The 13,948-nt window shown below is 39.1% G+C and overlaps 1 protein-coding gene across 1 annotated transcript in view; it reads left to right on the top strand.

The window, feature by feature from the left end:
* MAP4K5 (mitogen-activated protein kinase kinase kinase kinase 5) overlaps positions 1–13,948 on the top strand; it is a 109,441-nt gene that overhangs the window by 80,848 nt on the left and 14,645 nt on the right. The window contains exons 22-27 of the mRNA XM_079768429.1: positions 1,171–1,250; positions 1,605–1,665; positions 5,640–5,754; positions 6,865–6,923; positions 10,879–10,982; positions 11,466–11,643. Coding sequence (XP_079624555.1) covers positions 1,171–1,250; positions 1,605–1,665; positions 5,640–5,754; positions 6,865–6,923; positions 10,879–10,982; positions 11,466–11,643 — 597 coding nt within the window. The remainder of the gene's footprint in view (positions 1–1,170; positions 1,251–1,604; positions 1,666–5,639; positions 5,755–6,864; positions 6,924–10,878; positions 10,983–11,465; positions 11,644–13,948) is intronic.

Raw genomic sequence — 13,948 nt, 5'->3', positions numbered from 1 at the left:
ATATGTATAAAAGCCCAGCGACCGTTATGGTGGAACTACCAGAACGACCGGTCGCTATGATGTGCACTGACCACCAGGGGGCAGATGCTCAACACAGGAGCTGCCACCTGGTGGTCAGTGGGCTCCCACAAGGGGAGTGCCACTCAGCCAGAAGCCGGGCTCATGGCTGACAAGCGCAGCAATGATGGCGGGAGCCTCTCCCCCCTCCGAGGCAGAGCTAAGGAGCAGCAAGCCCGGCTTCTCAGGGATCGGCTTAAGCTGGCAGGGGGACATCCCCTGGGTCCCGGACTGCAAGAGGGCACAGGCTGGGCTGAGGGACCCCACTCACCCCTGAGTGCACAAATTTTGTGCACCAGGCCTCTAGTTGATAATAAGTGTGGAGATACATTAAAACTATATAAATATCCTCTTGTTCATCAGACTTTTCACCAACTAGTTTTAGCATCCATTGGCGACAATCCATTGATATCTATTGACACAGTAATTTTCCCTTCTTTCCCATTCATTCAAGTATTTTTACCAATTTGAATGTATGGATTCTTTTTTTTTATTCAGTGAGGTATGATCTATCACTTTTAATATTTATTGTAGCCCTTAAATTGTCAGAATTTTTGAGCAGTGGGAGCTCCTGTGTTCTTTTGTTTGATATGTCCTCATCGTTTTTTGAGCACTTCCTTACTTTCTGAAACAGCAAGATTTCTAAACTAATCTTATACTTTCCTTGCCCAGGATTAGAATCCTTGTTTTTAAAGTTGAAAATAATATTTAGAAACCACGGTTTGTATATTGGGTATGCTCATGATTTCTGGTGTGTCATAATTTATAATTTCTATTTAATTTGTAGTTTCCTTGTTCAAAGAGTATTTGAGATGTCCAGTAAAAAATATATAGCTAATAATAAAAAAAGCTTAAGATATGAAAATTATTATGTTGAAAAAAGGATGTATAGATCCAGAGTGAGTTAGTTATAGAGCATATATCTGCTTTTAAAAATAAGAAAAGAATTGGAGAAAGTTAAAGAAGGTGGCATGGATTTAAAAAAATAATTTTTCTTTGGATGGGTGGGTAGCTGTCTGACTCTTAGTAACATTAAAAAAATAGAGCCATTATTTTAATGAATGATTTCAGAAACTGATAGTAAATTCTGGTGGTTTATCTCAACTATTTTAGATCAGTACATTATTTTTGGAACTGAAGACGGTATTTACACATTGAATCTCAATGAGCTACATGAGGCAACGATGGAACAGGTAATTCAGGAGTTTTAACTCAAGAAGAGTTGAGTAAATTGAGCAAAAGAAATATCTTAATTTCAAATCAATTTATATGGGCCTCAGTTTTAATTTTTATGATTTAAATGTTTAAAGAAGTGAAATTATTTATATATATATATATATATATATATATATATATATATAGAGAGAGAGAGAGAGAGAGAGAGAGAGAGAGAGAGAGAGAGAGCTTTTTTCTGTAATGTTTTGGTAATTTACTGAAATGTAGAAAATAGTTATTTTTATACTATTTCAGACTGTTGGAATTGGAGGTTAAGAGGTAAGAAGATGAAAATTGGAGAGTTTTAACTATCTTCTCTTTTTTTTTTATAGCTATTTCCAAGGAAATGTACTTGGCTCTATGTCATCAATAATACTTTAATGTCATTATCGGGTATGTATATGATGAACATAATGTAAAAAATAAATCATAGACAAGCAGAGAAATATAATTTTAATATGCATTATTTAAAAATGTTATTTGTTATTCTGTGTATAATCTAGTATAGTAACTTTAAGACCTGCAAATGTCTTTTTACCAACTTAGAATGGGAAGAAACTTTGAGAAGGGACCCTATCTCCATTAAGGTAGCACTTCCCAAATCTTCCCAGGATCTCAGCATCAGAGGACTATAATAGTGATTGTCACCTGAGGCCATGCCCTTCCACCCATCCACCTCCACTGTCAATATTATTCCTACCTTCTGTTGAAAATTAACAGTTGAAGGGAAAGAATCAGAAGATCTAGCTGCTTCTCTGTTATCTTGAGCAAGTCTCTCTCAGGCTTAGTTTTCGTAATTGTAAACGAGAATGATGGTAATGATGGTAACAATAACAGCCTCAGAGGTTGCTGTGAGGATTGGATGAGATAATATCCAGAGTGCTTGATAAACTGTAAAGATTTCAACAGATGTTTCCTGGTAGAATTCAAGTTATTCTGGGCCACATATTAATTATCTTGGACCGATGCTTTAAAGTCTTATAAACAAGTGGGTTCCAGAGCAACCTATTCTAATTTTATTTTTGTGTTTTTCTTTTTTTGGTTGTTGTTGGGGACAGGTTCATGGGTGGCATTTTAGGCTTTTTTTTTTTTTCATTCTTACCTACAAAAACCTATTTTCTTTTACATTTAGATTTAATTGGCTACCTAGAGATGTGCTGCTTGCTTTTATTTTGATAGAGTACAAGATAATTATTTCTCTCTGTTCCTTAATTTAATCCTAATACTATTAACTATTAAAATAGCACTCACCCCTTTCTCTGCTTTGAATAATTAAATAATTTTAGTATTTAAAAATTCTTTTTGTTTGATACTCTCTTGTGCTGTGTATCAGTGGATCAGGTGAGGGTTATATCCCTGCTCTATTTACTGTTCTGTCAGATTTATCAGCATTAAGTGTATCTTCCAGCTACTTTTGCTTTAACCCTTTGCACTCGCTTGCTTTTTTCTCGATTCCTTTATTCTAATGCTAACCGTGTCGAGTCACACTCGACATCCGAGTGCAAAAGGTTAAAGCATCAGTGCTGATACATGTTCTTACTTGTTGATAGGTAGACCATTATGAACTATGGCCTAATTTAAGAAATGTTATTTTCATAATTTTAAGTGTGGATGTGTAACTTAAATTCTTTCACTAACCATCACCTAATTAGAAATTCTTAAGGAGTTTATATATGTAAGCTAATGACAGTATTTACAAAGAGCTTTTTATTTGATTGTGCATAAATGGCTTCTAAGAAGATGGGGTCCTCAAAAGAGTATTTAATCTCTTTGATTTAAATTATGTTTCCCCAAAGGTTTATATACTTTTGTTTAACAAAATAATTAATTGATGATGATGATGATGAAAATAAACTTAAACACAATTGTTTCAGTTAATTTACAATTTTGAATTATCCTATCTAATAAAAGGGTAATATGCAAATTAACTGTCACTCCGTCACAAAGATGGCGGCACCCATAGCCACAAGATGGCGGTGCCCAGTCCCCTCAGCCCTGCCAGAGTCCCCCAGTCCTTGGGGGGCGGCTGCTGAGAGTGGGCAGCATGAGCGGCCTGGCAGAATGCTTGCTTCGTCACCACGGCAAAGAGGCAAACGTCCCGCCCCAGCCGCAGAGGGCCTCTGGGCAGTGCGTGCACAGAGCGGCCGGGACAGGATGCTTGTGTCATCGCCGCGGCAATGAGGCAAGCGTCCCGCCCTAGCCGCAGAGAGCCTCTGGGCCGCAGAGAGCCTCTGGGAAGTGGGTGTGGAGTGGCCAGGCCTCACAGAGAGCAAAGAACCACGGGGAGTGGGCCTAAGCCGTCAGGGCTCCCAGATTGGAGAAGGCTCCCCTGAGGGCTCCCAGATTGGAGAGGGTACAGGTCGGTACCCCCCGTGCACGAATTTCGTGTACCGGGCCTCTAGTCTACATATAAGATCACTTTCCTCTAACACTTCTTTTATGTCTACTCATGCCTGTCTTTGGAAATAAGCTTAAAAACCACACAGATACATCTTATATATTTATAAAATGACTAAGGAAAATAGGGGAAAGTTATCCTATAAATTAGTTATTTTCATGCTCGAGTTGAAATGATCCATAAAATGGAATGAATTAATAGGAGAAAATATTGTTCTTCTTAAGGGTCTGCGTTTATGTGGATGTGCACACATACATGTACTTGTGTGTTTAGCCGCCTAGCTAGTTACATAGTATACACTGAGTGGCCAGATTATTATGATCTCTGAACACATAATAATCTGGCCACTCAGTGTATATCCTATATAATAAAAGGCTAATATGCAAATTGTCCCCTCGACCAGGAGTTCGACCAGCAGGCAGGCCGGCCAACCGCCCATGTCCCCTCTCCCTGGCCAGGCTGGCCGGACCCCACCCATGCACGAATTCATGCACTGGGCCTCTATATATACTGAGTGGCCAGATTATTATGCATTCAGAGATCATAAGAATCTGGCCACTCAGTGTATATCCTATATAATAAAAGGCTAATATGCAAATTGTCCCCTCGACCAGGAGTTCGACCAGCAGGCAGGCCGGCCAACCGCCCATGTCCCCTCTCCCTGGCCAGGCTGGCCGGACCCCACCCATGCACGAATTCATGCACTGGGCCTCTATATATACTGAGTGGCCAGATTATTATGCATTCAGAGATCATAAGAATCTGGCCACTCAGTGTATAGGGGTAATGGAGAAAAGAAGGGTGGTGCAATGTTAGGCAGAATGTTTGCATTCTAAAAAACTATAGAGAATTTTGAGGCTGAGGTTGGTGCACACTCTCTCTCCACACACACATACATATGTACATACATACATGGTGGGGCAAAAGTAGGTTTACAGTTGTTAGTATGAGGAATATAATAATAAATAATAATTAGTAATAATAAGAAATTGATTTACATACAACTGTAAACCTTTTGCCTCACCCTGTGAATGTATATGTGTGTGTGTGTATATATAAAGTTTTCTAATGCTAAAATGATAAATACTTATAATTTTATAATTATTTATAATAATTCTTATAATATGACTAGAGGCCCAGTGCATGAATTTGTACATGGGTGGGGTCCAGATCGGGGCCAGCCGCCCACCCCAATCGAGCCAGTTGGCCAGCCGCAGTGGGCATCATAGCGACCAGTCATTCCAGTCGTTCCAGCGTTCCGGTCACTGTCTTTTTATATATATATATAGATGCCATGTATAACAAGGAATGAGATGTTTACCATATGCCTCCATGCTTAAGACAGCTATGGTTTTGATTATATGGAAATAATGCTATTATTTCCTATTATTTTTATATAGTAATCACTGTTATCCTTGTTTAATGGCATATAATATTAGTTTGCTTTACTTGTCTTAGTATTTCAATCTGTTATAAAGATGTTATTCACAGTCAGTTTTAATCCAAGGTATTTTGATAAATTATTAATAAATAGCTCTATCCCAGAAAATAATGTTTTATAGAATTTTCCATGTTATACTAAAATAATCACATGCACATCATTGTAACTCAATCCATTGTACAAAGACGTTCAGCAATGTTGTTTCTTTACTGACTTCATTAAGGTTTATGTATATTCTACCCAGGTCACCTACTAGTCAGAATATTCCTAATTTGTGTATTAAGAAACACAATTGTCTATTTTCTTAAAACTAACTTTACCTATTATCTTTCAAAATAGTATTAACTGGGTTTTTTGTTTGTTTGTTTGTTTGTTTGTTTGTGTTTTTCTATATTGGTTGGCTTTTTGGACATTTCTGGACTCCTCATTTTAGAAGGTAATTATGTTTTGTTTTTGTTTTTTGCTTGAAAATTGTATTTTTTCTTCTGTAAATGATTCTAATAAAAATAACATGTTTCTCTTTTATAGGAAAAAGCTTTCAGCTCTATTCGCATAATCTTATAGCTTTGTTTGAACAAGCCAAAAAACTAGGATTAGCTGCTCATATTCAAACTCATAGGTTTCCAGACCGCATACTACCAAGGTACAAAATATTTTTATTCTGGGAGAGAAAGAAATTGATGTTTATTTTTAAAACAGCCATTATTCTTTGCCCACTGAAAAACTTTCTTTGTCTTGATTTTGAAAGATAGTTTACACTAAAGTACATGTCATCTAAAATTTGAAAGATCTGTGTTTCCATGAGAATTCCCCTATAGAAGTATTTTTAGTGCATCTTATTTTAAATTTTCAAGCACAATTTACTTGTAATATTATTTTGTTTTGGTTTTAGGAATATAGCATAGTGGTTAGACAATCATGTATTTTATAAGGTGTTCCCCCTGATATTTTCACTACCTACCTGGCACCATATATAGCTATCTCAATATCATTGAATATATTCCCTATGCTGTACTTTATATCCTCATGACTATTTTGTAACTACCAATTTGAACTTCTTAATCCCTTCACATCTTTTACCAAGTCCCCCAACCCCCAGTTCTCTTCTGGCAACCGCCAATCCACTCTCTGTGTCTATAAGTCTGTTTCTATAGAAGTTTTATAATACAGACTAGTGTTCCCATTGCAGGAAGAATCCTGCAATAGGGTTTCCTACTGCTCTCCTCCCTTCTCCCCCGCCTGCTCTCCTCCCTTCTCCCCCGCCCCGCCTTCTCCGACAGCCCGCCTGCTCTCCTCCCTTCTCCCCCACCCCGCCTTCTTCGACAGCCCGCCTGTTCTCCTTCCTTCTCCCCCGGCCCCACCTCCGCTCCTCCCTTCTCCTCCCCCGGCTTGCTTGCTTCTCCGCAGCTTTGCTCCCTCCTGCAGCTCTTGGCTTCTTTCTATGCTGTCTTGATATGCAAATTAACCGCCATTTTGGTTGGGGTAATTTGCATTCTCGTCCTGATTGGTTGGTGGGCTTGGCTTGGCTAGTGGGTGTGGTTTGGGCGTAGCAAAGGTGTGGTCAATTTGCATATTTGTCTATTATTAGGTAGGATTCCCAGGCCCTGCCTCAGTCCTATAAAATCATACTTTAGGGTCAGAGTCCAAGACAGTTTTATTTAAAGCTCCTTGACGGTTCTGATGCAACTGATTCACAGACCACTGTTTGGAAGCCATTAAAATAAAGTACATTTATATTGTCTTATGTTTTCAGAAAGTTTGCTTTAACTACAAAGATTCCTGATACAAAAGGCTGCCACAAATGTTGCATAGGTGAGTAAATGCTATTTCTCACACTGATGGTTAGAAATTTTAACATCTTTAAAATTATCTGAAGAGACTTATAATATCAAATAGGAAGGAAGATAGGCTTTATATTTGTTTTTATAAGGAATTAAGGGACCAGTGAAGCACAAGAATGTATAGTGGGACATGGGATAAAAATGCTTGGAGATAGTAGTCCTAATGCTTTCTCAGAGCATAGTGTGCCTAGAATTTTCTAACCTTAGTCCCTGAGGCTGTATCTCTGCTACTACCCTACTTTCATTTATTTAACACTCCTATTTAACAGTTATTGCTTAGTGCTTTATGAACATATTAACTGCTGGAGTTAAGCCAACCAAGAAGTCAGAGAAAACAGTCCATACATGAATACCCTCATTTCTATTCCAATTGCAAATTTGGGGGCTTCCTAAAATTACCTTCATGTTCAAAAATTCTCTTGAAGGACTCAGTGAAAGTGGTTTAATACTCATGCTTATGGTTTATTACAGGGAAAGGATATGAATTAAAATTAGCCAAGGGAAGAAGTGTATGGGACAGAGTCTAGGAGCTTCTGTTGACCTCTCCCTAAGGAGTTATGGATAGCATTACTTTTCTGACAGTGATGTGTGACAGCACACACAGAGCATTTCCAACCAGGGAAGCTTACTCAAACCTCAGCACATAGGCATGATTGATTGCTCCCAAGGCTGATCTCAGTATCCAGCCCCTCTGGAGGTCGGTCAACTGATACTACATGACCCAAAGCTCCTATATTAACTCACGTTGTTGTCTTTCTGGAATGACCAGTTCCCCCTTAGACTCTCCAGTGTTGCCAGCCCCCACTCTAAATCATATTGTTAGACTATCCAGTGACCCAAGACCCCAGGCAAACTAAGATACTCCTATCAGTTATGACATTCCTAAGGCTTAGAGAGTACCTCCCAGGAGGGACAACAGAATGCAGACCTCTTTGGGGTAAGGTTAAATTCTGTACTGTATACGTATCTTACTTAACCCTAACACCACCCTGTGATACTTGTTATGTCACTAGTAAGTAACAGAACCTGGGATCAGACCCAGTCCATGACTTCAGATCCTGAGCTCCTAACTTCCTGTTTATTCTTTTTGTTTAATTAGTGGCCATACACATTGATCTTCATGCTACATGGTTCCAAGCATTCTGTCTAGTTGAAAGCAAATTTCATGCGCATTTTTCTAGAGAGAATCAGGTTCATATCTATTATCAGATCATGACTCAAGAAAGGTCTAGATGCTTACAACCCAAGATATAAACTCATAAATATCGGGTGTCCCCCAAAAAATGTATACACACTTTGAATGATTATAAAGTCAGTTTATTAACATACAGTTCATTTTCAAAAGTTAAAAGAATCTACAGAAATGAATAATTTTTTTGTCAATGCCTGTTTTCAAACTGATGACCATTCTGTCCAGGCACTGCTGATAACACAAAGCAATGGAATCACAAACATCAAGAATCATTTCGTTCGGTATTTGTGCACCCTCAATTCGTCAGCTGTTGCCGGTTTTGTACCGTGAACTTCATCTTTGATTTATCCCCATAAAAAAGTCTAGTGATAAATTTTCTTTGTTCAAAGCTTAGTCTGGCTTCACCCATTATTTCAAATCAGTTAAACCTGAGGTGAAAATTAAGAGAGCTAACAACTGTTAAAGTGTGTATACATAGGGGGACACCCTGTGACCCAAAACATCCTATCTAATAAAGAGGGAATATGCTAATTGACCATCAGTCCATCACAAAGATGGCTGCACCCACAGCTGAGGCCAAGTTCCCATAAGGAGCCTTAACGAGCAATCAGCAGGAACCTGAGGCTGCGTCCTCCCCCGCCCCCATGGGCCTTGACAGGGAACCTCAGGCCTTGCCCCCCACTCTGCAGGGCTTGACAGGGGACCTCAGGCCACGCCCCCCCATCAGGTGGGGCTTGACAGGGGACCTCAAGGTGCGCTTCCTGTCCTGGTGCTGGGCTAGGGGACCTCAGGCTGCGCCCCCCGCCCCAGCACCAGGCCGGGGGACCTCAGGCTGCGCCCTCCGCCCCAGCACAGGCCGGGGGACCTCAGGCTGTGCCCCCCACCCCAGCACCAGGCCAGGGGACCTGAGCCTGCACCCCCCTGCCTGGCTGGGCTTTACAGGAGACCTCAGGCCATGCCCCCCACCCAGCGGGGCTTGACAGGGAACCTCAAGGTACACCCCCAGTGCTGGGTCGGGGGAACTCAGGCTGCGCCCCCGCCCAGTGTGGCTTGACGGGGGACCTGAGGCTGCACCCCCCTCCCGGTGCTGGGCCCGGGGACCTGAGGCTGCGCCCCCCCCCCCCCCCGCCTGGTGGGGATTGATGGGGGACCTCAGACCATGCCCCCCACCCAGCGGGGCTTGATATGAGATCTCAGGCCGTGTCCCCTACCTGGCGGGGCTTGACGGAGGACCTCAAGGCACACCCCCTGCCCCAGTCTGGGCTGGGGGACCTAAGGCCACGCCCCCGTCCTGGCATCGGGCGAGGGGACTTGAGGCTGTGCCCCCTGCCTGGCAGGGCTTGACAAGGGTGGGACTGGCCAGGTCTGGATCTAGCCCAATTGGGGGGGCTGGCCGGGTCTGGGTCTCACGCGATTTTGAGGTGCATGTGGGTGGGTGGGGACTTGACTCTGGGTCCCATGGTGAGCCCCTGACTCTGACAGGAGGAAGGTTTTCATATACATTTTACTAGTTTTCTTTCATCTCTGACGCTTCTATTATAGAGAAAGGGCAAATAGCAATATTAAATTATTTCTTCTAATTAATCCTCTTTTAATGTGCATGAATTTTGTGCACCGAGTCACTAGTGTATACATACTTTGAGTAATTATAAAAGCAGTGTTTGTCCTTCAACTGCATTTCAAACTTCCAGTAGCATTTTAGGATGAATTTCCTTTATTCAAAGCTTTTATTCAAAGCTTAGTCTGGCTGAAAAGAAAGAAACATCAATTGAGATATCAGCTGTTAAAGTGTGTGTACATGTTTTTGGGACACCAGAACATTTAGATAGAGCTTATTGCAAATAACTACTTTTATAATCATTATTGATGGGAGTCAAATTGCAGAAAAGGGAAGACCAATAAGTTTTTGTAGATTTGAGTCAAGGAAGTTACATCTTTAGAAGATGTAAAACAGTTATTTTCACCTTGTTTTAATTCAGCTGTTAACTCTACCAAAAATGAAATCATAGATTTCAGTTGCCTCCTAGACCTTGTCTGGATTCTTTCGGTCAGTTTACTTAAGAAGCAGCTCTTCAAGGAGATATATGTAAAACTTTAGGTAATAAAAAAAAAAGAAGAAGAAAAAGAAGAAGCAGCTCTTCAGCTTGCATACTAGTTTAGGTGTTTTAGTGCTAAAAATACTGTTGTAAAGTTCCTCTGCTTAACAATGCACTATATTAAAGATGTTTAGAAATAAATGTATATAATTTTAAAATAAAGAGGTAATGTCGGGGGGGCAATGGGGAGTAAGGACACATATGTAATACCTTAATAAAGAAAAAAATAAAATAAAGAGGTAAGAAACTGAAAAGGAAAGGGTAGCAACCCCCCCAAAAAAATACATGTTTACTTTTTACTCATTCTTATCATCCTAGTGAACAGAAACAATAATTTTTCTTTATCAGCTAAATAATCGCTTCACATAATTCTTCCATCCACGGAAGGCCACATTTTCTTATTTTTCCCCCATGTATATTAGCATTGCCTTTATAAAGAAAGATGAATTAGCTTTTAGGTGAATCTAGCTTTTAGCTAAACTAATGATTTTTTTAATATCTTTTTTCATTTATAGTTTACAATAAATGTTATTTTGTATTAGATTCAGGTGTATAGCATAGTGGTTAGACATAAACCAGTTATATTTTCATAGAAAGGTATTCAGTGTTTTAGGTATGTCTGTTTTGCTTCCTTCCAGTCAGAAACCCTTACACAGGACATAAATACCTCTGTGGAGCTTTACAGTCTGGAATTGTTTTACTTCAGTGGTATGAGCCAATGCAGAAATTCATGTTGATAAAGGTATATATTACTTTGTTTACATTTTTCTTCTTCAGAAAACACTAGTGTGCAACTGAACTTAAAAATTTAAGATTCCATTATTACTATGTAGAATGGGCATGTTTACAGTTATTTATAGATAGGTCTTTATTTGGGTTAGGAGTTTTTTGTTCTTAAGATTGCCTCTTTTTTTTTAGCAAAAGCAAAATTCTATTACAGAAAAGCTACCTCCTGCAAGGAGGGGACCCAAGTGGGTTGCCCTTCTCTTTAATTTACGTTAATAAACTTTTAGAAGCATCCCAGCCATGGAGATGAATGTGGTCAATTCTCTAAAACATATTTTATAGATTTTTATGATCCTTATAGTGATTATTTTTAGAATTAACATCGATCAAGAAAATTAAAGTCTTTCCATTGACTTTATTCAGCAGTAGTATTGTTTCTAAATTGTACTTCTATTCAGAAATTGCTTCTAAATTATACTTCTTTTGTTTATTTTTGCAGCACTTTGATTTTCCTCTGCCAAGTCCTTTGAATGTTTTTGAAATGCTGGTAATACCAGAACAAGAATACCCTATGGTCTGTGTAGCTATTAGCAAAGGCACCGAATCAAATCAGGTAGTTCAGTTTGAGACAATCAATTTGAATTCTGCATCATCATGGTTTACAGAAATTGGTGCTGGTAAGTGTTTTTATCTTATGTTAAAATATTGATGATTTTGCATATGAAAAAAACAGAATGATTTCAACCAATGTGGGTTCAGTCAAACACTCAGATCTTAGTTTCCCAAGTAAGCCTAGAGAATCATGTACATACAGTTTATGATCTCTACCTGCCTGAGGTAATTTGATACAAATTATTTTACCAAGGAAAATTTTAGTGATTTAAGTTTTCTAAGATACAGGGGTGGGGAACAGTAGGGTTACAATTATGAGTATGTGAAACACAGAGTTTATTCTTGTATTATTATGTATTAATTTGTATTTTTTTCATACAAACAACTGTGGACCTACTTTTGCCCACCCCTGTACTTTTTTTCAAATTTTACCAGCTTCTCAAAAGCAAAGAGGTTTACTTTTTTTTTCCCTATCAATTTTCCCCTCAACACTGCTTAGAATCATTGAGTTCAGGTGCTTTCCATTTGTGGCATCCAGCTTTACCATTTAAAGATACAGGGACATATCTCTTGCACTGTCTGAGAATGATTCATTAGCTTAAAATTTTATCCAACATGTCTCAATGGAAGTTCAGAAAAAGTTGGGAAGTTTATATTTAAACTTTAAAATTGAAACAAATCAATCAACTTATTTTTAAAATCTACATAGTAAGTGAAATGAAGGGTTCTTCATTTCAAATGCTCTGTCCACTGAGGCAAACCAGCTAGGGCTCTAAGATTTTTTATTGATTTTTACAAAGAGGGAGAGGGAGGGAGGGAGGGAGGGAGAGAGAGAGAGAGAGAGAGAGAGAGAGAGAAACATCAATATGAAAGGAAAACATCAGTCAGCTGCCTCATGCATGCCCCTTACTGGGGATCAAGCCTGCAACCTGGGCATGTGCCCTAACTGAGAATCTATCCAGCAGCCTTTCAGTGCATGGGACAACACCAGCCAACTGAGCCACACCAGGCAGGGCCCTTGTTTGTTTTTTAATGCCTGTACTGTTCTACCCACTTATAACACTTTGTAGACAAAAATTAATGCAGTACCAAAATTGCTTCCTGAGGAAAGCCAGGACTCTGAGGGTAATCATTCAGATCCCCCTCAAGCAGAAGCTGTCCTTATTAGGCTTTTCCATTTTCACAAATGATTGTTAATCCACCTCCCAGCTGCATTCATTTTTAAGCACCCCCCTGCCTTGAGTGGGCAACAGCTGTAACTGTTAAAATGAACTCCTATTCCAAGCATCTTGTCAGCACCCCATAAATATTTGTTCAATAAATGCATGAACATAGATTTACTGAGAAAAACTATTTTTGGACTATTGCCCAAGTGACCAACAATTTATCAGTCTGTCTACCAGACTTCTTCTCTGTGTATGAGCTTTGGAAGGTCCAAAAACACCCAAAAATAATATATAAAACTTTGTATTTACATTTAGATGTGCAGTTTTTAAGGGAGAGGATCCATTGGCTTCCCAAAGAAATGCAGTTAAGAATGATTGCGCTAGCCCTAGATGGTTTGGCACAGTGTATACATCAGCCTGCAAACTGAAGGGTCCCGGGTTTGAATCTGTTCAAGGGCACATGCCCAAGTTGCAAGCTCAATCCCCAGCAGGGGGTGTGCGATCAATGATTCTCTTTCATCATTGATGTTTCTATCTCTTCCTCTGTGAAATCAGTAAAAATATATATTTTTTAAAAAGAATGATTACTTTAAATAATCTAAAATATTTTCTTAGATTTAGCAAGACTATTCAAGCAGTCTGAGTGCCTAAAATGAATTGTTTTATCAAAAATGCCATTACACACACACACACACACACACACACAAATGCCATCACATCTGTCAATATATATCAAAAGAAACAACCCTGCAAATATCAGCAAAGTGATGAAAATTGTTTCCTGCCAAGATATTGTTGACAGAAATGTTCATTATATTACTAAGTGTCCTCTTTAATAAGGAACTTACACACACCAGGAAATTTTTTCTCTGATTACAGTTTTATTTTAATTTTATTTTTTGTTTTTCTGAATTACTGGCTTGTTTTTATCTCAGGGATGCTGTGATTCACATAACTGATCTTGTTTCCATCTTCCCATGGGTTCCTTTAAAATGCAGAGCAAAATCTAATCATTGTATAGCATGCACCTTCCTTACTTTTGTGTATTTTACCCTTTGCTTCATTTTATTTTTGTAACTCACCTTTTTAGAACTAGCTGAAGTGTTAATTAACGGTAATATTTAGCTTTTCTCAGCTCACTTAGCCTTACTTGGGACTTAATGATTGTTCTCCTAAGTTGACCTATATACATATTTTGAAAAAA

This window comes from Cnephaeus nilssonii (assembly GCF_951640355.1).
Source record: "Cnephaeus nilssonii genome assembly, chromosome: 4".
Classification (NCBI taxonomy): domain Eukaryota; kingdom Metazoa; phylum Chordata; class Mammalia; order Chiroptera; family Vespertilionidae; genus Cnephaeus; species Cnephaeus nilssonii.
The sequence above is the reverse complement of the archived record's forward strand: the minus strand, read 5'-3'. Positions and strand labels throughout refer to the sequence as shown.